General features: G+C 34.4%; 1 protein-coding gene across 9 annotated transcripts in view; it reads right to left on the reverse strand.

The window, feature by feature from the left end:
- Positions 1–24641, reverse strand: part of Thsd7b (thrombospondin type 1 domain containing 7B) — a 1329200-nt gene that overhangs the window by 207845 nt on the left and 1096714 nt on the right. For all 9 annotated transcript variants that reach the window (XM_087197681.1, XM_087197682.1, XM_087197688.1 and 6 more), the window contains one exon: positions 11551–11729. In XM_087197681.1, the coding sequence (XP_087053807.1) occupies positions 11551–11729 (179 nt within the window). The remainder of the gene's footprint in view (positions 1–11550; positions 11730–24641) is intronic.

The following is a 24641-nucleotide window of genomic DNA, read 5'->3' on the forward strand; positions in this document are numbered from 1 at the left end:
TTAGGAGAGACTACATGAGTATTCTCAGCCATATGTATATATATTTATTCTACTACAAATCAAAAATTTCTCAAATTACCCATATAAAACAACCACTGGGCTATATCAAACTGCATTTTTATTGGAAAAGAAACACACTTCTGATTTGACGTGGATAACACAGACAACACACTATTCCACGAAAGAATACCAATTTTAAAATTTTAATACATGGATACTATATGCAGTGACTTTTCACTGTGCTCTGGGCAAACTCCCAGGACCACCATCAATATTTCTGTGCCTCAGAGCTTTTTCTAAGACAGGAAGACTAGTTATACTTAGCTCAAAGTATGTGGCCTTAACATATCCTTAATCAGGGAATCCTGAAGCTTCTTTATGAATATCTCAGCTGCCTGGCCATTCGAGTGAGATAAATTTGAGGCATGTGTGTTTTAATGATCTTGAATTACCTATGTATCTACAGACTTAAGCTTTAGTGACTCTACGGTACCTGGCTTAATAACATACCTCTTATTGGCCTCTCCCATCTCTGTAAACACTCCTTATTCACTCCCCTACTGGAGTTCTCTGCACTTGAGAAATATAATTTTTATTTTTGAACCCTTTCTCTGACTCTGTTTCTGGGAGAACTGACCTAAGACATCACTGTTACCAGCTTTGATAGCATTCATGGATACCAGGCAGTATTCTGCTTGGGGATATGGTGGAAACATAAAAATAGGAACAAAATCTTTGTAAATAGGGAGGAATGGAGGGGTTGAAGGGAGGACTGGGCAAGGGTGAAAAATAAGAACCAAGAGAGACTATGTAAAGGTGCAAATTTCCAATGATGAATGTCATTATATTGTATACCTAAAATGTACCAGTGATTAGAATGAATAATTGATAATGTAAAATAGGAAGAAAAGGTCCAAAGGGGTAAGGGTAGTGGGAGGGGCAGGGGATAGGAAAGAAGGGAAAGGAAAAATGATGAGAAATGGAAAAAATGGAAATAAAGTCTTTGTAAATAGGGAAGGGTAGAGGGCATGAAGGGAGGGCTAGGAATGGGGAAAAAATAAGAACCAAGATGCATTATGTAAAGGTACAATTCTCAATGAGAGATGTAATTGTGTTGTATACCTACAATGTACCAATAAAAGAATTTAATAAAAAAATAAAATAAAATAAAGCAAGTACTACAGGATGCAAAGGAGAATAACATAAGACTGATTGGGGTCTATGGGGAAACAGGAGAGTGCAGACAACATAAAAACACCTGTTCACAGAAGAAATGGCAGAAAATTTCACAAGTAGGGGAAAAGAACTAGACATACAGATAAGTGATGCATACAGGAATCCAACTAGCCATGGTAAAACAAATTTGCACCTAGACATATAATAATTAAGATTACAGAAACCCAACAGAAAAAAAAAACTTCTACAAGCAGTAGGAGAAAAAAAGAGAGAGAGAGGAAGAAAGAAAGAAGAAGAAGAAGAGAGAGACAGAGCAAGATAGACAGAAAGAAAGGTAGACAGACAGATGGAGAGAGAGGAAAGAAAGAAAGAAAGAAAGAAAGAAAGAAAGAAAGAAAGAAAGAAAGAAAGAAAGAAAGAAAGAAAGAAAGAGAAAGAAAGAAAGGAAGGAAGGAAGAAAGAAAGAAGGAAGGAAGGAAAGAAGGAAAGGAAGGAAGGAGGAAGGAAGGAAGGAGAAGGGAAGGGAAGGGAAGGGAAAGGAGAAAGGAAAGGAAAGGAAAGGAAAGAGAAAAGAAAGGGAAAACAAAGAAAATGAGAGGAAGAGCCAAGGAAGGGTCAGTGGGAGGAGAAGCAAGCGATGGGGTAGAAAGAATGAAGTTATATGAGACAGGTAGTCAACTAAGACACATCAAAAAATTGAATTAGGGCAGAGATTTAAAAATATAAAAATACTCATATAAAAATCAAATGTCTCTTCAAGTGAACAAGATAAAAAAAATTTAAATCGAATATAACTTGAACACAATTGCATTCCCCTCACCAAAATCACAGAAGAGCAAGGGTAGTTTCAGTCTGGTATGTTTGCCACTCTGATTTGTGCTACATGGTCCTTGCTGGTCCCTCAACTGACAGAGGGAGTCGATTCAAATTATACATCTCCCCTAATCCTGCTTCCCAAATCAGTGCATCTGTATTCTTAAGGATGAAAAGATTGGTGTCTATTGGGGTGTAAGAAAATTTGGGGCGAGTTCGTGCAGTTTGAGAACATTCTTTGGAAGCTTTGTAATTGGTTCTGTACTTGTTTTAATATTGGTGACACGAGCAATGTACCTTACTTATCATCTAAGAGAAAAAAATTCTCTTGAGAAGACAAATCAACAACTCCACTCTTAAATGTTCCATAGTTAAATGATGGGGGAGCCTATTTTTTACCTATGTAAAAGGATTTTAATGAGTAGTTCCCAGAGAAAAGGCAATAGAGTAAATCCAAGTATCTAATTTCATTAGGAATATCTTGTGAATTACAAAGTAAATTGAAAGAAAATTCTTTAAGAAGGTACTGTATTTGACAGAATCAACTGAGCAGAAAATGGGAGCCGCTAACATTTCATGAGACAGCCTGGATGAGGGCTGATGAGCAGAGGAAGGCGGTAGTGAGCCCTTTCTTAGGACTCCGACAGCTTCCCCATCCTGTGGGCCTTGCTGCAGGAAGGAGCACGCCTCTGATCTCTGAGGAGCAGAGTTGTAGTCAGATCACATAATGTTTTACATACTATACTGTGTAGTTTGCACTGCCTATCAAAGATAAGAAGAATTGTGAAAGATTTTTTTTTTTTTTGGTACCGGGGATCGAACGCAGGTCCTTGCGCTTGCGCAGCAGGCGGCGAAACCACTGGGCTAAATCCCCAGCCCCAAGATTTTTAAACATGATCAGATTTGTGATGAAGAAAGTTCATTAAGGTTGCTGCTTCAAGCATAGAATGGAGGAGAGCAAAGGAAATAGAAGGAAAAGATGGTTAGTTTGTAGAGAGGAAAGCAGAGTTCAACATGAAGGTAGCATTCATATGCTTTTTTCTGTTTGGGAAGAGATACGATTTAGGAGTAAGCAGCAGTCACTGATATGCTGTATTCTGAGAGGTGCAAATATGAATGTTTAATCCACCCATTTGTTTTTCACATCTCTTCTCATAGTGTCAGACCAGTCATATCTCATTATCTAAAATTAAATACTATCTGTATTTAGGAAAATACTGATAGTTTATAAATTAAAATAGAATGCCAATTACCACTGATTTTGAATATATGCACAGGTATATATCCTTTATCTATGGATTCTACTCTTTTTCTGTTGTTAAATTCTTTTATTGGTACATTTTAGGTATACAACACAATTACATTTCTCATTGGGAATTGTACCTTTACATAATGCATCTTGGTTCTTATTTTTTCCCCATTCCTAGCCCTCCCTTCACCCTCTCCACCCTTCCCTATTTACAAAGACTTTATTTTCATTTTTTCCATTTCTCATCATTTTTCTGTTCCCTTCTTTCCTTTCCCCTGCCCCTCCCACTACCCCTACCCCTTTGGACCTTTTCTTCATATTTTCCATTATCGATTATTCATTCTAATCATTGGTACATTTTAGGTATACAATATAATGACATTCATCATTGGAAATTTGCACCTTTACATAATCTCTCTTGGTTCTTATTTTTTACCCTTGCCCAGCCCTCCCTTCAACCCCTCCATTCCTCCCTATTTACAAAGATTTTGTTCCTATTTTTCCATTTTCTCATAGTAATCCCATTCCCTTCTATCCTTTCCCCTATCCCTCCCACTTCCTTCCCCTTTGCCCCTTTTCTTCCTATTTCACATTACCTATTATACATTTTAGGTATGTACTGATGAACAAAAATGAATAGATGTATGTCTCAAAAAACATGTACAAGAATGGTGATAGTAGAGTTATTTCTAATACTCTGAAATGGAACCAAGCCAAATCAAATGTCCACTGACAAGAAAATGGATAAAATGTAGTGTATGTACTAAAATAATAGTATATTAGTTGATTATAAAATAAGCAAAGCAATGAAAATGAACAGGACATTGCTATATATCAAAACACAGATGAATATCACAAAAATTATACTAAGTAAAAAAAGACACAAGAGTGTCTAATGTAGAATTCCATTTATATATTTTTAAAAATAAAACTAGAGTGTTAAAAATCTGAGTAATTACTTTTGTGCAAGGGAATCATGACAAAAAGGAACATCTGAGATGTTGATGATGTGTTATTTCTTCACTTGACTAGAGATTGAGTAGCAGAGTTTGCTTTGTGAAAATTCGTAGAGTAATGGTCTGAATTCCTAAGAATTGTGTGAAAAATTCAGAGATGCGCTGTAGATGCTATTTAATAAAACAACTATATAAAAAGACCAAAGAATTACAAAATCACGTGAAGTAATGGTAATGCAATGGTAAATAAGATCTTTAGTAATGAAATAAAACAGACTTCCGATACAGAAAGTAGTGGCTTTTACTATCCACCTAAGCTTCATCCTAATGACTAAAATATCTGACTACAAACATTCCAATAATTCAACATAAAAAGAAGAGAAATCTGCATAAATTAGTTCTAAAAGGCAGTATGATGTAAGTGAAAGTGAATTGGAAACAAATTACGTGTTAAAGACCAAGGAAAAATGGTCCTATCTAACATTTATCACATGCTTATTATGTACCAAGCAATAACATAGGAAGTTCATATTTACATCCATTTTCTTATGAAAACTCACAATAAGCTTATTTTATGAGCTAGTTATCAATTATATTCACTTGATAGTTTATGAAATTGAGTTTCAGAAGGGTTCAGTCTGACCTCAGACCTGACTGAGTTTTAGTGCTTGTACCTCAGTGGTTGCCACTGGACAAGTTAGTACACCTCCCTAAACCTTAGACTCCTCTTCTGTAAAATTGAAGGAGCCTCTCAGAGTTGCTCTGAGTAAGGAACTATAAAACAAGTCATTCACTGTTTCATTGTTTGAATTAAAAACAGAAGGCTAAGTCAACTGCAGAGACTTCTTTTTCAGAGCTGAATTCATCAAAATTGATGTTTTCAGAGGTCAAGTTTCTCATCTGTGGCAGTATTTACAAAGCTGCCTAATAGGAGGAACTAGCATAAATTAACATTTTTAAAAAATAAATTAACATTCCTGGACCCGCCCTGTACTGTATTGAATCCTGATAACCTGATTAGGGACCCAAGAAACTATTTTTGTAACAACCTCCCCCCATCCCAGTGTTTTTTTCTTTTTCTGTGCTTATGATAATAAGGTTATAAAACAATAGATTCTGGGTTTCAGAAGAATTAGACTACTCAGATCATTTTTATCTTGACTCTTAAGTCATGCAGAAAAAAAATCACAATGCTTTAAATGCTTTTCTGCAAGGACCTCCTATAGGAGCTACATCACGTGCTTTCTGTTAATTTAACATTGTAATAAAGCTTGACAAAATAAAGCTAAATTATAGAACTGGAGAATTAGCATGACATCTACAATCTTACTCTCAAGTAGGTCTTCAGCAAATATTTGTATCTGTAAGAAAAGTTTTGCATTCTCATCAGTTTGGTTTAATTTTCTAATAAGTATGTATAATATAACAAATTTGACTTGTGGTTACATATTCACATTTTTAAAGGTGTAATGGAGAAGGTAGTGATGCCAGCCTACTGCAGAAAATTCTAGAGGTGCACAGTGAACATTTTGAATAACTAAATGTGAATTTGGACACATGAAAAGTAGTCGATACCCAGTATATAAAACACAGCAAAAGGCAAGGCCAAGAGGATGACAGAGATAGGAAAATTGTTTCTTATGAAAGTTCCAAAAATTTTTAATAAGCCTCCGTTGTATTACTTTGGAATCATCAAGAGCAAGGTATGTGTAAAGGTAAATGTTGGAGGAGGAACCTTCCTGAGAAGAAAAAAAAAAAATTTAAAGGAGGCAACAGGGCAAGAGAAAAACAAAACAAAACAAAACAAAAAAACCCACATCATCTCTTCTCTAACCTACACTCACCTCAATCAGTGGAATGGCATAAATTGGAACATAGAATTGGGAATGGCAGATGGGTATAAAGGTTACTAATGGAAGGACACTGGGTAGCCCGGGCTTTTTCAGGCTGCCTCTGATTGGGTGGTGTGTACCTTGGGCCAATGCTGGGATAACTACTATGTGTGGGTGTGTGGCGGGGGGGTTAGGAGTATTTGCTTCTATTATACCTTCCCAAATAGCCCTAAGGACTGAATCACTCTGCAGTCCCTCATTCTATGCCACATAATATTTCATACTTAAAACAAGTTTTTATCAAAGGTACAAACACCAATTGTTTCTACCTGTCCAAGACGTGTGCACCTGAATGTGCTTAATCATGAGTCAGTTTGGGCTGCTTTCCATATTAATTCTCAGGAAGAAGGCTTTTTGCTGCAATTATAGTCTGTTGCTCTTGCCAAAGTACTAAATCCAAAGTAAGCAGCACTCTGCCAAGAGTGATTTGGTTTAGTGAATATCTGTGGGAGGTGGGCTGATCCAAAAGAAGCAACAGGCCAAAATTGGTTAAATGAAATTAAACTTTAAGTGTAGCCATATTTTTTATGAGTAATCAAATATCCAAATAGAATGATAGTTGTCCTATTTCTGCAACATAACGTGTTGCTAATAGTTTATGAAGCAGTTTCAAAATAAGCATAAGTTAGCTCTCTGTAGAAACCTTTTCTCAGCCTAAAGACCTCTTCTAAAGAAGAAATGTTCCTGGTAAAATATATTTGTATATATTTGGAAAGAAAGCATACTTTAAAATATTATTATCCTGCTTTGAAAAATAAGATGCATTATATTAATTTCCAAATTTATACCACCTCTCTTTGGGGAGAAGATAACCTTTTAAAATAGCGATTGTTTCTGGAGAACACACATATTTAATTTATATCCTCCCAATCAGTTGCAAACAAACAAACAAAACTTTCCATAATGTACTTGTACAGAATGTATCTTTAAAAATTATAGGTAATGAATCTCCATACAAGATTTTTATTAAACCATGAATATAATGCCTTACAGTTCACCAACAAAATACAGTATAGTTTTCTAAAACTTCTTTGGCTTAATTTTGAGAAGAAATAATAAAGGGAATTGTAAAAGTCCAATAGAATTTTCATGTCTTCATATTTAATCTTCTAATGGAAGCATTTCAAAAGAAAAATATAGCAAAAACACACAGTACAAGTGCACTTAAACTCACTCAACACTTTACAGACTGTAAAAATTAAAATACATTATATATTTTGTATGCACATCAGAGTCAAGGGCATCAGCAAATTGATATGATAATCCAATAAACTATGTAGAAGACGTTTATGCCTAGATAAGAGCTTTGGACAAGCTGCATACTCCAACTATTTAGAATCACAAATATATTCAGTAGAAAGCTACTCAAGGATGCCTGTCGCTTAGCCATTTCTTGAGAAAGAACTATCAGCTTGATAGGTTCTTTCGGTTTAAAAGGAGGCTTTTATGAGAGAATATAAATATTACTTTCAATAACAGATTCAGAACAGTTTATGAATTTGTGTACATAATATCAACCTTCCAATTTATACATTGGGTTAGATTTCAGTGGGGAGGGAGCTAAATGCCAAAGATTTTTCAGGAAAATCTCCAAAGACTCTCTTTGTACAGTAAGATTTTAGAGATAGTTACTTCTTTCTCCTAGAAGAGCTGATGCTTTTGAGAATGCAAATGACAACTCATAGTATAAAGACCCAAATATTGATGTATTTGATGATTCCTATGGAACTAGAAACCCACTCATCCACAGAAAAGGCTACTTTTCAAATTAGGCCCCCAGTGAATATATGTCAACAACCCACTAGTACACTAGGGGATGGAATGAGTTGCCAAATAGAAGAGGAGTTCATTTTCGGAAGAAAACCTAGGAGGAGAATTAATAAGTATATGCAGGTATACTAACAGTCACATAGAAACATACATGCATAAATGCTCAATATTTGAAGAACAGTATATTGGGCTCAATTTGACAAACAATGTGTTTTCCTTAAGCCCAGGTACTAAAGGTATGTGCCTTTCTTGCTGCTATAATTTGGTTACTTTTTTAAAGTTCTGTCTTATGAGTGGATAGACAATAATCTTATTCCAAAAATAGGAAAATAAATTGAAACCTAAGCACCAATTTGAAAGAAGATGAATAACCTGGAGGAAGTAGTCAAACTGAACTTTACAAAAGAGCCTCCCTGGATATAGCTACACCATATTTGTAGTTAAGAAAAACAGAGGTCCCTTCTAGAAAATAATTGCCAGAAATAATAGAAGCTTGGAAGTATTTCCTAAGTCATTAAAATCCATGACTACCCAATTTATTGTCAGATGAATAAACAAAATATAAATTAAGTCAAACAAATTTCTATGTATAGTATAACACACAGAGATACACACACTTGTGAGTGCATTCACACACACAAAGAAGTTTCCATAAAGAAGGGCAAATACACTTACAGGATAAGTATGGTTGTCTTAGAAAAGGAATTGGTCCTGGGAGAATTTCTTTTATATTTAGGATTTTTCACAAAAGTAGTGTCTTTTGCCATATGAGACAGAAGGCATACTAGCACATTACTTACTGTCCTGTTCAATTAACCTATATGGAGATAGGAAGTATATTTGAAAGAGAAAAAGGAATCCTTGTACATTGTTAATGGGAATGTAAATTAGAACAACATTATAGAGACATTTTCAAAGCTCCTCCAAAAACTGAAAACAGATTTACTACATAATCCAGCAATTCTACTTCTGGGTCTTTATGAGAAACAGCTGAGATGAGCATGTCAAACAGATGTCTGCGTTTCCATGCTCCCTGCACCCTACTCACAACATCTGACAATAGAATCAACCTAAGTGTCCCTCAGTGAATGAAAGAGTAAAGAAAATGTGAGATATATACACACAGGATATTATTTGACCCTGAAAAATACAAAAATTCACTCATTTGAGACAACATTGATGGAACAGGAGAATATTATATTAAGTGAAGCATGCCAGGCACAGAAAGACAAATCACATGTTCTCACTTACGTGTGGAATCTAAAACAATCAACTCATAGAAACAGAGTAGAATGGAGGTTACCAGAGGATGGGAGGGGAAAATAATGAAGACATGATGGCCAAACAGTACAAAGTTCAATCAATCAGGAGAAATAGGTGTTTTTTTTAAATTGAGTTCTATCAGAAAGAATAGTAGGGCCTGGGATTTAGCTCAGTGGTTCTGCCACCTGCCTCACAAGCGCAAGGTCCCAAGTTTTATCCCCAGTACCAAAACAATTTTTTTTTAAAAACCCAGAAAGCATGGTAATATAGTTAATAAAAGTTGTGCATTGTAAATTTCAAATATCTTCACTATTAAAAATTAAGTGTTTGAGGTGATGCATATGATGATTATATTGATTTCCTTACTTCACACTGTATTCCTAACATAATTTTTTACCCCATAAGTATAAATAACTACAATTTGGCAGTTTACAGTAAAACATTCACTCTATAAATATATAAAGTACAGATTTGGATGACCTTAAAATTAACTTTAGGCCAAATACATGCTAGATATCAGAGGCCGATTTATATCAGAATAAATGCCATATTAAATTCTATTTCTGATCATTAAATTTCAAGATTCATTTCTGAGCATTGACAAAAAGTTATGGAAGTTTACAATTGCCTTCTTGAGCTTAAACATTAGAAATATCTCATGCAGACAGCCCATCACTTAATTTTCACTTATTGAATTTAACTAAATTATTCTTGAATTTGGATTTAATTTCTACCTTGTACTACTTCTCTGAGTTATAATTGTTATATGTCAATTAAGTGCTTAGAACAAATTTCTTTTTCCTAAGTCACAAATGGCATACAAATTTCATTAAATTGTTCCCACTCACAAATTTTGCATAAATGTTTCTGTACATTTGCCTCATACACTATTAATACAGTCTTCATGTTTGTGCTCAAATAAAATCCTTTGTTCCTTAGGTAATTTCCTAGTTCTTAAAATTAGTGTTTAATGCTAGTGTTATAAAGATTTAGCTTTCATTAATGGTTTTAAGGAGGATGTAATAAGAATTTCCATAAATATAAATGCTTAGTAATTCTTTTCCATTTTAAATACTTGGAAAATCCCTTAGGGGTGGTCAAATAGTTTTCATATAGTTTTCACCTAAATATAGTCTTCTTGACCATATTTTTTCCTTTCTTTGTAAGGCTTATCTCACCTACTTTGGCTCTGATTATTTCCCTCCTGTATTCTATTCATTAGTCATATCTCTTTCTTCCCTTCATTAAATTCCTGAACTTATGAGATTTCTTTAAAATCTGTATTTTGATTTTGTGGTCCTCTGCTTTGTTTTCCCCAAAAGGTTTACATCTTTCAGTGAAGAAACTATGGCCATTATTTTAACATATAACCTTAAAAAAGGCTGGCATACTAGCTATACCCTGAGATCTTAAATTTTCCCACTAGAATAACTTTTCACTTCAGTGAATTACCTATCTTTTACATTAACTTAGGAGAAAATAGCTATTACATTGGTCTTAACCTGACACATGGTATTTAAAGTCAACCAACACTATGCATATAATTTAAATTTAAAACAGAGGCATAAGATTTTCCTTCCATTAACAACCTGTATAGCATCTCATCAAAATCAGGTTAAAAGGACAGAAATTAGTATATTAGAATTAGTGATAGAAGCCTATGCAGCTATTTTGCTAAAATTTTCCCAGTAACAGAAAATCTACATACCCATTCTCTCTAAGAATAAAGAATGTTTAACTAACCTGATCTTGTGTTCCACCTATTTAATTGATTTAAAAAGTTGAATTTACTCCTAATGTAATAGGTATGAAATTGTGATTGAAATTTGAGCTCTTTACAATAATTCTTAATTTAGACTGTTATATATAGGTAAAGCAAATTGAAATACTCTAATCAACTTTCCTTAAATGGCAATTTTATTAGACATCTATATGGAAAGGTATAAATTAGGGGTTCATTTATAAGAATAGGCATGACTTTAAGGAAAACAGAGAAAATATTCTAAGAGACTTGGAGAATTATGGGAAAACTGCTGAGATTGAAAGTGAAAAAAATTAAGATAAAGAATAAGGTAAAGAAAAAAGTAGAACACCATTTTTGGAAGTGGTTAACTATATTGCCAAAAAAGTAATGTGATATTGCTCCAAGATCATATAAATGTAACATTATATGTATGTCACATTTTTACCTTCAAGATCATTTAAAAATCAATTGGATTTTTGTAAATTCCTAAGGGTACAAAGTTGGTCTCAGCATTACCTACCAGTAGGTAAAGCTCCTACAACTAATTCTATTATTTTGATTTCTGCCTTCCTAATCTTTCTTCCAGGTTTGTAAAGCTACCTGAAAAAAACAAATTACTTCAATTTCCACAGGATACAGTAATGGGGATAATTTTTAGCTTTTTATGTGTTGTTTCATACACTTTACCTGATTCTTGAGATCCAGTTTGGGACATGGTCTACCTCCATTGTAAGGTTTTTCCTTTAGCCATTTGGATCGAATTCTCACTCCAATCCCACAAGATGAACTGCAAGATTCCCAGCTAGACCAATCACTTAATTTGCAATCAAATGGGCAGGGGACAACACATTCTTCTTGAATATAACCTGAAAGAAAAAAAATTAAGAGAAGAATAGAAAGTTTGATCAAAATGTACTAATCAACTTCACTTTTTATTTCTATCATCACAGCTCAGATTTCTGTATAATTATTGGTACAATGGTTTCAATCATTTTCTTCACAGAAAGACAGACCAAAGCTTTAGGAGATAGAAAAATACAATTACATCTCCATTCAAATTTGTGCCATTCTGCTTACTTCATTTGAATTATGAAGTAATTATGAGTCAGATGAAATAAGAAAACTTTCAGTTATTTCTGTTTTCTGATATGAAAGAATTAAGCAGTTTAGGGCTACAGATGGAACCATCTTCCCTCACTGGGCATGTTCTCTCCATCCTACAATTCTTGCAAGTCACCATCTTGGACAGGGACAATAACAGGGTTAGTGTTCCTTACATGTCTATGATCTTCAAACCTTTTGCTAATATAGATGATGGTGATTCTCACTTCTAGACTCGGGCATATGACAAGGATGAAGAGCAGACCACAAATTAGGAAAAGTAGGACATTATTGACAGAAGAATGTAAAGGAATAGTAAAAAGCAGTATAAAGGGATATTTCATTGGAATCAAGACATATGAGTTGAAGAACAGCTTCAGAAATTCTAGCTTTACTCCAGTTATCAGCCCACTTCTTGCTACAGGTTTTTTTCTGAGTGATCTCATTGTTTTTACTGTCACCTCTACTGATCACTACCAAATATTCAAGCCCCATGATAATCTTTCTGTTGAATTTCCTACTGAGCCACTCTAATTAAAGTCCCAATTACACCAACTTCATCATGTCTAAAACTGATGTCATCAATTTCCTTCTAAAACATTCCAATTCATTTGTATTCCTCATCTCAATTAACTGCAACATCATCTGAATCCTGTATCATTCAGTGTGGGCCGGTACTGTTATCAAATGTCATTCCTATAATTAGTTTGTGCTGGATGGTAAAGATGAAGGAAATTTAGATATGTAATTAATGTGGAAAATAAAGTGATCAATAGGAATTAATCAAAAAGGAGATTATCCTGACTTAATCAAGTGAACATCTTGAAAGATTAACTAGGCTTTTTTTGCAGTGTTTATCTTACTGACCATGAAGAAGTGAAAAGCCACATTATAATATGCCAAAAAAATATTATTTTAAGCCTTCTTCCATCATTTTACATATTAATTGTACATGTAATAAATTCTTATGTTAAACTTCACAAATATGTTCCTGAATCTACAATCCTTTTGCCAGTCCTTCATTCAAAATTTCACCATTGCTGGTCCAGAATAATGCAATATTCTCTTTACTAATCAGTTTTCTTTTCCCTTAATTATTCTCTTTTGGTATCTGTCAATAATTCTGAAGAAAAAGCTACTTTTTTGTTCCTTAAATTCTTTTATTGGTACATTTTCGGTATACAATACGTTTACATTTATCATTGGCTGCTTGTACCTGTACATGATATGTCTTGGTTCTTATTTTTTTGCCCATTACCTGTGCACCCTTCCCTATTTATATAGACTTTGTTTCCATTTTCTTTCTTTTCTCATAACTTTTCCTTTCCCTTTTTTCCTTTACCCTTCCACTCCCATCACCCTTACTCCTTTGGGCCTTTTCTTCCTATTTCAAATTTTCAATTATTCATTTTAATCGTTTCAATCCTTATTTACACTTTCAGTTTATCACACTAGAGAAACTATTTGGTATTTACACATGTGTGTCCTATTTATTTCACTTAAGAGTATGGCCTCAATATGCATCCATTTAGCTATAAATGTCTCTAGTTTCTCATTCTTTATGGCTCAGTAGTACTCCATTTAAAAAAAAAAAACCCACATCTTCTATATCCAGTTTCCAGTTGATGGGCACTTGGGCTGTTTCCAAGCTTTAGCTATTACAAACTGTGCTGTTATAAACATGGGTCCACATATATTGCTGTGGTATGATTCTTTTAATTCTTTTGGGAAGATACCCAGCAGGGGACTAGCTGAGTCAAATGGGACCTCTAGCCCTAGTTCTTTGAGGTATCTCCATAATGATTACCACAGTGGTTGCACCAGTCTGCACTCCCACCAACATTGGAGAAGGGTTCCTTTCTCCCCACAACCCCGTCAGCATTTGTTATTGGTTGATTTCTTGATAGCAGCCATTCTTTCTGGGGTGAGGTGGAATCTCAGTGTTGTTTTCATTTGCATCTCTCGAATGACTAGTGATTTTGAACATTTTTTCATATATTTATTTGCTGCTTTTACTTCTTTGTCTGAGAAATGTCTGTTCATTTCAGATGTCCATTTATGAATTGGGTCTTTGAATTTGGGGGGTCTGATTTTTTTCAGTTCTTAATATATTCTAGATAGTAGACCTTTGTCTGAGGTAGAGCTGCTAAAATTTTTTTCCCACATTGTATATTGTCTCTTAGTTCTGTTGGTGGTTTCTCTTGCAGTGCAGAAGCTTTTTAATAAGATGAGATCCCAGTTGTTGATTCTTTATGCTAGTTCCCATGCTACTGAGTTTTTGTTCATAAAGTCTTTTCCTATGCCAATGTCTTCAAGAGTTCTACCTAACTTATCTTCCAGCAAGTTTAGTGTTTCTGTTTTAATATTTATATCTTTAATCCACTTCGATCTTAGTTTAGTGCATGGTGATAGGTATGGATCTAGTTTTAATCTTTGGCAAGTTGAAATCCAGTTTTTCCAACACCATTTATTAAATAGGCTATCTTTCCTCCAATGATGGTGGTTGGCTCCTTTGTCAAAGATGAGGTGGCTGAGTATGTCTGGAGTTGTTTCTGCATCTTCTAATCTATTCCACTGATCTTTAGGTCTGTTTCTTTTCCAGTACCATGATGTTTTTATCATAGTAGCTTTGTAGTACAGTTTCAAGTTGGGAATTGTGATACTCTCACCCATGTCTCTGCTGCTTAGAATTGCTTTTGCTATTCTAGGTCTCTTTTGGTTCCAAATGAATTTTTGGATTGTTTTCTCTAGTTCTGTGAAGTATATTGTTGGAATTTCAATTGGCATTGCATTGAATCTATATAGTAGTTTTGGAAGTATGGCCATTTTCACTGTATTGGTTCTTCCTACCCAGGAACAAGGGATATCTTTCCATTTCCTTATATCCTCCTTGATCTCCTTTTTCAGAGTGCTGTAGTTTTCATTGCAGAGGTGAAAAAGCTACTTTTAAAAATAGATGAAAAGTCATATTACTCTTCTCTTTAAATCTTCTCCAGTAGTTTGAAAACAAAACACCAACTCACCATGCAAAAATAAGGAAAATCAAACAAAAAATATACTTTTTATGAGAGGTGTTGTTTAGACAATGTTTTTCAACCTTGTCTATAAAATATAAATTAAGTATCCAAGACATAATAAAAGACAATACAGCCATAAGCTGAAAGGAATGAATCCAGACACCAACAATTTTTTAAAATTCCCACATGATTCCATTGTACTTTCAATGCTGAGAACCTCCTCTTTCTTCTTTTCTCTCCTGCATTTTGAATTCTATCTATATAGACTACTCCATTTTCTTCAATCATAGCCACATCTTTGCTCATGGAAACTGAATTCTTTCCCTCACCATTCTAGCATCTCTTGCTAAACAAGTATTGCTAGTATAGCTGACTACCTTGTTCTAGTACCCTTCCTTCAGGCCAGACTGGCAAAACCTGATATCTTGGTCAATCCAGAAGCCTGTTAGATTGGCCTTATTTGTACTTAAAGCAGGACTTCTAAACTGAGATGAAGACAATGCTAATTCCACATTTTAGTGACACTTTAATGTCTACTCTTTATCTTCTACAAAGTTCTCTCACTGCTTGGTCATTCTTCTGAATTTTTTTCTCACTTATTCTGTGGAACAGCTCATCAAAATCTTCTCCACCTTCAAACTTTTGAGACCTTACCTCTTCTAGAAAAAAAAGGCAGAAATGGACTGGAATGCTTTCTGCTATGAATATATCTATATGCATACCTAATTTTTCTTTTTTCTTCATATTAAAATGGAAAGGCATCTTTTCCTATATGTGACACATGCTTCATAAGTGTCTTCATGTCTCTGGGCTTTTTCAGAACCTTGTTTCCTTGGTTGTCTCTCTCTCTCTCTCATTTTAATTTTATATTTACACATATTTAGGATAACTTTAAATTCTAAAAATAAAACTGAAACACAAGACTTGCCAAATCAGAGTCTTCAAAAAATTTCTTTTGGGGGCCAGGGATTTAGCTCACTGGTCCTGCTGCCTTCCTCGCAAGCACAATCCCCAGTACCAAAAAATGAGATCCCCAGTTCGATCCCCAGTACCAAAAAGAAAAAAAATTCTTTTGAAATTGAAAATTTGATCCAGTTGAGTTTGTTAAAAGATGAATTCATCATTTTTGAATCTGAATTCTACATAAATTTCTAAGGGTCTTTAATCATGAAATCATTATTAGGTATACAATAAAAGCTAGATAAAGGATTAAAGTGAGGCAACAAGCATAATATAATTTTACAGAGAAACTGAGTCCCAAAATGATTTAATTAGCTATCAGATGAAAACAAAAAGAGATAAAGACTGGAAACTCAGATGGAATTCACTGCCATGGCATGTATGTAGAAAATATGCAAATTTGAAATCCCAGATTTCAAAGAAATAAATTTTACATATTTGAGTATCTATTGATATGACAGAGCCTATTTGAAAGCAATTTTTGAATTAGACATCCTTTTAATTAATGAGATTTTAAATCATCTTCATCTATGCTTGCTTATTGAAGGATTTTAATTAGCAAGCCTCTAGCAATGCTTCCCCCTCAATGATAAGAAGCCCAGAGGACCTCCATGAAAGTCAAGGTTATAAAATCAATGAATATAATATAATTTTGAAATTCAACAGGATTAAGAAACAGTGACATTTATTTCTCAGGAAAAAACTTCCATGCTAGAGCATAACCCAAAGCAAAGTCCATAGTGAAACTACTAATAATGGCATATTCTTATGCCTATATCTCATTATTGAAATTGAAAGGATTAGTTTTACCTTCACACTTAATACTTACAACTTTTGGCAACAGAATATGATAAAATGTAACTATCTATAAGGTTAACCTGTTGTATGAGAAATCTAATTTCTAAGTATAGAAACCACTAATGTTTTAAAAACTCATCGCCATAAAATATAAAAACATGCAGCTGTTTCCATCTAGGCAATACTTTCCTGACAACATTCTCAAAAGTCTAAACCTAATTTCAATGAAGGAAGCAGTATTTGATTTCAGTGAAGGAAGTAGTATTTAAAACACTAAAAAGTATTTTATAGTAAAAGTCATATGCAGAAAGCTTCACTTCAACTATTACTTGACTTAGGATGCTTTGATGTTTATTGTATTTAGCTGCACACATATGAAATTAAGTATGAAAAAGCCTAATTCTGTAAAATATACTTCCCACTTAGAAACTACATGCATTAACTTATAGTAGATGCTCAAAAGGAATTTATTTTAGATTAAAGATGAACAGAATAGGATCTACTAATAGCATGTCTATCCATGTTAAAACAAGGGGTATTTATTTAATGACATACCAAATCGTGTTGCAGCCCAGGGGTCTGAAATGGGATGACTTTTCAAACTACATTACTAATCCATAAACTCTGACCTCATTAAGACAGCACAATGGACACCAGTGCTAAGTTTTCTGAATAAAGTAGTCTCTTTAACACCAGTACTTCCTAGAATGTTATTTACATGCATTTTCCCTCTACCATCAAAATACTAAATTATTTTTTTCCCCAGTAAGCTCTTAGAGGATTAAAAAAAACAGTATGAAATACAGTTTGAAAAATAACTGAGATTAATACACTTAATACTTTCTATGGGGAAAGTAATAGCAAAAATCTTATTGGAAAACCCATGTTCTACATACTGACACTGTGCTAAAATAATGGAAACATAATACTAGAAATAAAACAGGGAAATATTTTTTAAATGCTGAACAAGCTAAAATCTCGTAGAATCATGTGAGTTAAAATGATGAACATGTCTTCATTTTACACTATTTAAAGATCTGCTGTTTTAATTTATACAGTTTTATACTATTAGAATTTACTTACTTATTTAATGAAAAAGAACCATACCACAAAGTATCATATTTGTTTTTTTGTTTAAGGGTTATATTTGTTTGAGAGAGATGGGAAAATAATTGTGACAGATGTTCTAACAAGACAATTTGAGATGTTAGATGAATACTTTACCACTGTTTTCAAGAGAGCAACTGACAGTGATAAACACTTAGGTATCCATCCAAACACATGCTCAATCCATTAGCATGCAGAAATAGATAAACACAAATGGGCTGGCAGCTTGGGTTGGTAAATTTATATTTGAGCTACAGAATACCGCTTATGACAACAGTTGCATGTGCTCCAGGATGGTTCCAACCCTGTGTAAGTCTCTGTGAGGTCAGAGAGGGGAGCGTTGAAAAGTCTTACATTATTGTCATTGTTTCTCTTGTAAATTCTTAATTTATTTTATTAATTAGTTGTATAAGTAAGACATATTACTCCATTCATTCATTTGTTCTTTCCTTCATTCATTCATTTAATGGTGCTGGGATTGAACCTAAAGCACATGCACTACAGTGCTCTACCACTGAGCCATATCCTCAGGCCCAAAATCTTTATATTATAGACTCTTCAGAAGTAGAAAAGGAACTCAAATCCCTGAGATAGCCAGCTGACTATCCAGTAGAAAAAAATATATTATAAGCTGGGTGTGGTGGCACATGCCTGAAATACCAGCACTTGAGAAGCTGAGACAGGAGAATCTCTATGAGTTCAAGGCCAGCATGAGCTACCTAGTGAGTTTGAAGCCAGCTTGAACTACATGGTGAGACCCTGTCTGAAAAAAAAAAGCAAAAACAAAAACAAACGCACACAAAAAAATTATTAAGGTCTCAGAATCAGAATGTTCTCTTTAATTCTGGAGTGACAAAATAGAGAATCAACTTTCTCTTGAAGTAATTCATAATTATTGAAGAGAATAGGCTTATCAAAGAAACAATTCTGTTATATAATCGAATACTTAAGTTATATGACACAAATAATATACAGAAATTCTATGATAATTCAAGATCACATGAATGGCTGCTAGCTTCAATTTTCTTTCTTTCTTTTTTTTTTTTTTTCTGGTACCAGGGATCAAACTCAGGACCTTGCCCTTGAGAGACAAGTGGCAGCATCACTGAGCTAAATCTCCAGCCCTAGCTTCAATTTTCTAAGAAATTTTTGGGAGAAATATTCATTGCGGCATATACAAATTTTTATACTTGATCTTAGCCAAAAGGCTGAAAAGCAATTACAGGCTTTTTACTAATTTGCTGGGTCTGGCCCACTTGCTATAACTAAATGTCTCAATGTCACTTTAATATAACAACATAACAACTGATCTTCGAAATTGAATCATCTAGGCAATTTAATCAAGATGGTAGCTCCAGTTGGTCATATAGACAGACTTTCAAAATTAGCTCTTTGTACCAGCTTTCTCCAGGCAATGATTTTTTTTTCCTAGAAGACATTGAGGATATTAGGGACAAATGGAACATTAGACAAAGAATAATCAGAATGTTCGCTTAGGACTGTAGATCCAAACTGGTTTCTCTCATTACTGCAAATAAGTGCAGTTAAAATGAAGGCAATAACAGTTAATCACATCATAAACTTGGCATTCACAGCAGTACAAGGATATATAGATTGTTCTCAAACCAATATTAATGAGAAATTTCTAGAACTGAGACTTGTCGGGCCTATATGAAGTCCTCTCATTATATTATCTTTCCTTGAAAGAGTTTTACTTAAAACTATACCATATACAGTACTCTGCACTCAGAACTTAACTTGAAATCATCAGGATATTCCTCAAATATTTCAGCATATTCCTCAGATATTCCTCAAATATCTGACTGCAGGAAACATTGTAAGACTGCAGTTTCCTGTCCCTTGAAGTTAGTGAAAGCTTAAAATTTCCTTTGGTAAATGAAAAGTGAAGTATGTCACCTCGAGGTGGAAAATTTAAGAGCTGGACCATAATGTGCCACAGTCTTTCTTTCTCTATTCTACCTGCATCAGCAATGTACCAAATAACAGCACCTGAACCAGTGCCTCTGGAAAACTCAGGATGGACATGGCTAGTGAGTGTCCCCTTGCCTTCCAGCCACTGAGATTGTGAAGTTATCTGTTTCATTTTTACCTGTAACATCTCCTAGCCCATCCTGATGGATCAATCTGTCTTTAGCAAAGTTTATCTTTAGATGGTGAAATAAAGAGCATTGTGGAATAAATATTTAGAGTATTTTGAGAAACTATATAGTGTCCTGAGAAAATAAGGTAATGCACAGCAGCAGTTAACAAGATTTGAATAGCAGAATTGTCAAACGAGAATGTGATTTTGCAAAAGTTGAGCCTATGTATATATATTTCAGGAACATTTATAATTTATTATTTAAAAAGAACTGGCAATATGGATAATAAATCAAGGTCTAACCTTATGTGACCTGGGATAAAATATTAAACCTCAATAGTTGAATTTGCTCTCATTAAAATAAAAATATAACAATACTTCTCCTTTGTAACTCCCCATAATGCTGTAAGGTCAAAAGATATAATAAGTAGAACATTGTGGAAAAAATTAACATACATTATAAATGACATACTAATCTTACCATCACTAAAAGCTATATATAAAAGTAAAAGTGTTCTTTCCTTATCATGTTTTTGGAGCTAGAGATTGATAGAGAATATAATTCTGCAAAGACGCATTAGTAGAGAAATTATGGGGTAATAATTTTCAAATTTGGAAGTCATTTCTCATTCCAGATCATTTCTGTGTAAATTAAAGGCTAGGATAACACTGACAAAATGAGTGATTCTGTGTTGTGTCAGTAAATCAGCTGTTGTATGAGTCCATCTCCATCTTTCCAAGTCTGCTCCCACCAGCCAAGGCCAGACTCATTATCTCACTCATTATCTCTCACTTGGACTATGATCATAGCCCCTTATCTGGACTCCAGATCTTGAATGTCTTCTCTCTAATCCATTTCATGTCTGGTCAACTGGCATATTAACAGCCCTAAAGCACAATTCTAAGTATATCATGGATTCTCTTAAAATAAATAAACTTTACAGCATGGCAGAATTTGATAAATGAATTGGCATATAGAAAGCAATACAATAGAAAACAATCCAGGCATGGGAGAATGTATATTAAATGACGATTAAAATTAACTCAAAATTTTCCCAAGTCAACAGAGAAGCCTTTTGGACAAGAATTTTAGTTCAAGGATAAGTATAAATTTGATTAGGACAGTGTGAAGTCATATTGGGAGGTCATAGTTAGAGAGATTAGAAAATTGATTAAGAATGTTAATATTAATTTGGGTGTTGTTATGGTTGGGGTACAAAATATCCCCCAAAAGGTTCCTCATTGTGATGGCTTGGTTGATAGCTAGTGGGTTTTGGGAAAGTGATTGGATGGTGAGGATTCTAGCTTCATTGAGTAGACTAATCCTTTGATGTTCATGCTCTCCTGAATGGGCTTATTAGGGCCCAACCGGATGAAGCTTGTCATTGGGACCATGGATCTGAAGGTCATTATTTTGTCACTGGCCTCTTTCTCTCTAACTCTTTCTTTCTCCATCTCTGCTTCCTGGTTGCTATGAAATAAGGAGTTTTTTCACTGCCACACCCTTTCTCCTTAATGTTCTGGCTCATCACAGGCCCAAAGTAATGGAGCCAGCAGCACATGGACTGGAATTGCTAAAACCATGAACCCTTCCTTTAAGCATTTTTCTGTTGATATTTTCCTCACTGGTACTGCGAATCAAATCCAAGGTCTTCTCACTAAGTGGCATACTCAACCTTTTTATTCTTTCTTTCATTCTTTTTTTTTTCTTTCCTTCTTTCTTTTGTAGTTTAAGATGGTGCCATAGTAAGTGGTTAAGTTGCCCAGGCTGGGCTCACACTTAGAATTTTCCTGCCTCAGCCTCCTAGGGTGCTGAAACCAAATACATACACTACAAACTGTTTATATCAACTATTTTGTCACAGCAACAGAATGCTGTTTAATACAGGTGTGCTATTTGATGGAAGAAGAGACAACATTAGATCAGAGCAACCGGTTGAAAGATAACTGGAAAATTCAAAAGTGAAGTCACAATTGTCTAGGTTTTAAGCTAAAAGACCATTGCAGATAATAAAGTAGACACATAGGTTATTAGAGAACAATATAATGAAATATGATAGAATGTCCTTATAATTAACTAGCTGTGGCAGCACACATGACTAATATCCATATAAGAAGAATCCTATCCACATAGGAAGAAGACTATCTTCAAAATGACCAATGATTCTGTCCCATACTTGGCAGCTTCATTTCCCAAATGCTAAAACAGGTCTAATATAACTAATCCTAACAACTAGCCACAGCCAGACTGTGAGTAGATAGATGCATCCCACAGGACTCAGAAATATATAAGCTTAGAAGAAGAACAGTATTCTGTTCCTTTTGCTTCATCTGCTTGGTCCCTAAGGGAGTTCTAACTTGAATCCAGTAGTTATATTTTCCCAGTACCATGCATTTATCTACTGTATACTTGCTTATTTATTTGGTTGTTTGTTTGTATTTTAATTTTGATATTCACAATCCACAATTGAGTGATTGCACATGAAAATAAGAAATTTTTACTTCTCTTGGAAATGTAAATAATCTCAGGACATCTGGGATTTTTACTATAGTAATCATCAGCTGGAACTGAGTAACAGTTCCATAAGTTCCATAAAATGTGCCTTAGTAGTCCTCTATAGTTCCTAAACTAACGATATCTTCTTTGACTAAAACAAAGCAAAAAGGTATTGGTAAGGTCTGTATAAAAGCAGACAAAGGTGAGGCTGCTGTTATGGTGGGGAAAGTGGAAGACATGGAGACCTCTTTTCTTGGTTCACCACGATGATCACACAAAGGGATCCATGAAGAATCCAGCTGGAAACTCCCATCCAGGCTGAGATCCCCAAGGGGAATCAGATTCTACGCTCCTAGCAGGGTTAAAGCTGAGTGTGTAAGCTCTGATGATTATACAATGGAGTTCTTTTTTTAAGACAAAATTATGAATTTTGCAAATTTAGGTGCAGTGGATTGGAAGTAGAAGAGAATTTGCAAGTGCAAGTTCCTGAAGCTTCAGCTTCTGAGGATAGAATAACATCAGCTTCCATCAGATCTTGCATACTACCTCTCCAACTTTTAAACATAATTCCTAAAGGTGGCAATGAGAGACATCATAAATACTCAAAATAGCATGAGCATGAAGAGCAAGGTGGATGGAACCATTCTTCACTGAGAGCCAAGCTTCTCCAAAAACTCTGTAGCACAGAACAAAGTTCATCATGTGTAAGGTGTGCACAGAACAAACTTAAGGGATGAGATTCTGTTTTGTTTTGTTTTTTTTTTTCATTTGCTACATGGTTAGGTCATCCAGACATTGATTTGTATTCATTAACAATGAAACAAGTTGTTATATATTCTGAATTATAGACTATAAAATGAAGAAAATTTATTTCCAAAAGTTAGCTTTTGCAAAAGAACTGAATCATTCACTGAGTTAAAGCAGAAATCAATGTACTGGAATTAATTCACAGTACATTAACTCCTTGAAAATTACTGTAAAAACCTTTGAACTCCTGCCAAGGTGTAAAATTAAATATAACTCCAGGTCTTGATTTATACAGCATGCTGGTAATGGTGAATTTGTTTCACTTACCAATAAATTTGTTTCCTAATTGATTGTGCATTGCCTAATTATAGATGTATATTTATTCTTCAATCAACAAATGGATATCCTATACATACTTTTATTTAATGATATTTAATGGTATACTTGATAAAACCCCAAAAGTAGAGACATGTACCTGTATTTATTTAAAATTGATTTAATTTTATTCTCTAAGGAAATTTAAATGGCTAGCAATCTTCTAGTTACATTAATGTGTCAAGGAACTGTAGATAATCCCAATTTACACAGAAAGAGGGCTTTTAAATCAGAAAAAAAGTATTAAGAGTGACTAGTAATATTCCTCTGAAGAAAAAAAATAAAAAGGAACAGAAAAAAAGAGTACATTAATTTCCTAGGGCTGTCATAACAAATGAACAGAAACTTGGTAGCATCAAACAAAAACATTTTACTCTCTTAGTTCTGGCACAATGTCTTGTGAATTCATTCTGGTACACTCCAGAAGCCTGAAATTAAGGTGGTGGTAGGCTGTGCTCCCTCTGAGTTTACAGGAGAAATTTCTCCCTTGCCTTTTCCAGTTTCTAATGGCTCCTAGTAATCCTAGGCTTGCAGCAACATATCCTAATGCCTGCCTTTCATGTCTTCACATGCTTGTGTTCTCTTTGTCTCTGTCTTAAATCTCTCTCTCCTTTCTCTTATATGGACACCAGTCTGTGAATTTAGTGCCTATCTGTGACAGCTGAGCTTAGTTGTCAATTTGACTAGATTAAGAGACTCCTGGAGAGGTGACAGGAATAGTCGGAAGGTGTGATTCAGTTGGAAAGGTCACTAGGAAGATACCTTTGGAGGGAAGATCTCTCTCTGGCACTCCTCCTCTCTGCTCTGCTTCCTGACCACCATGAAGTGAGCAGCTTTGCTCCATCATGTGTTTCTCCCAGATGGTCCTGCCTTGGAGCCTGACAATTATGGACTGAATCTCTGATAAACCAAGCAAAAATAAACCTCCCCTCCTTTAAGTTATGTGTGTCTGTGTATGTTGGGTATTTGGTCCCAGCAGCGAAATAGTTTAGGATACACTATCCTAAACCTAGAATGATCTCACCTCAACTCCCTTAACCTAATGATATCTGTAAAGACCTTATTTGTAAATTAG

This window comes from Heterocephalus glaber, unplaced genomic scaffold (genome assembly GCF_053883595.1).
Source record: "Heterocephalus glaber isolate CG9 unplaced genomic scaffold, H.glaber_assembly_v1.0 deba00000347, whole genome shotgun sequence".
Lineage (NCBI taxonomy): Eukaryota > Metazoa > Chordata > Mammalia > Rodentia > Bathyergidae > Heterocephalus > Heterocephalus glaber.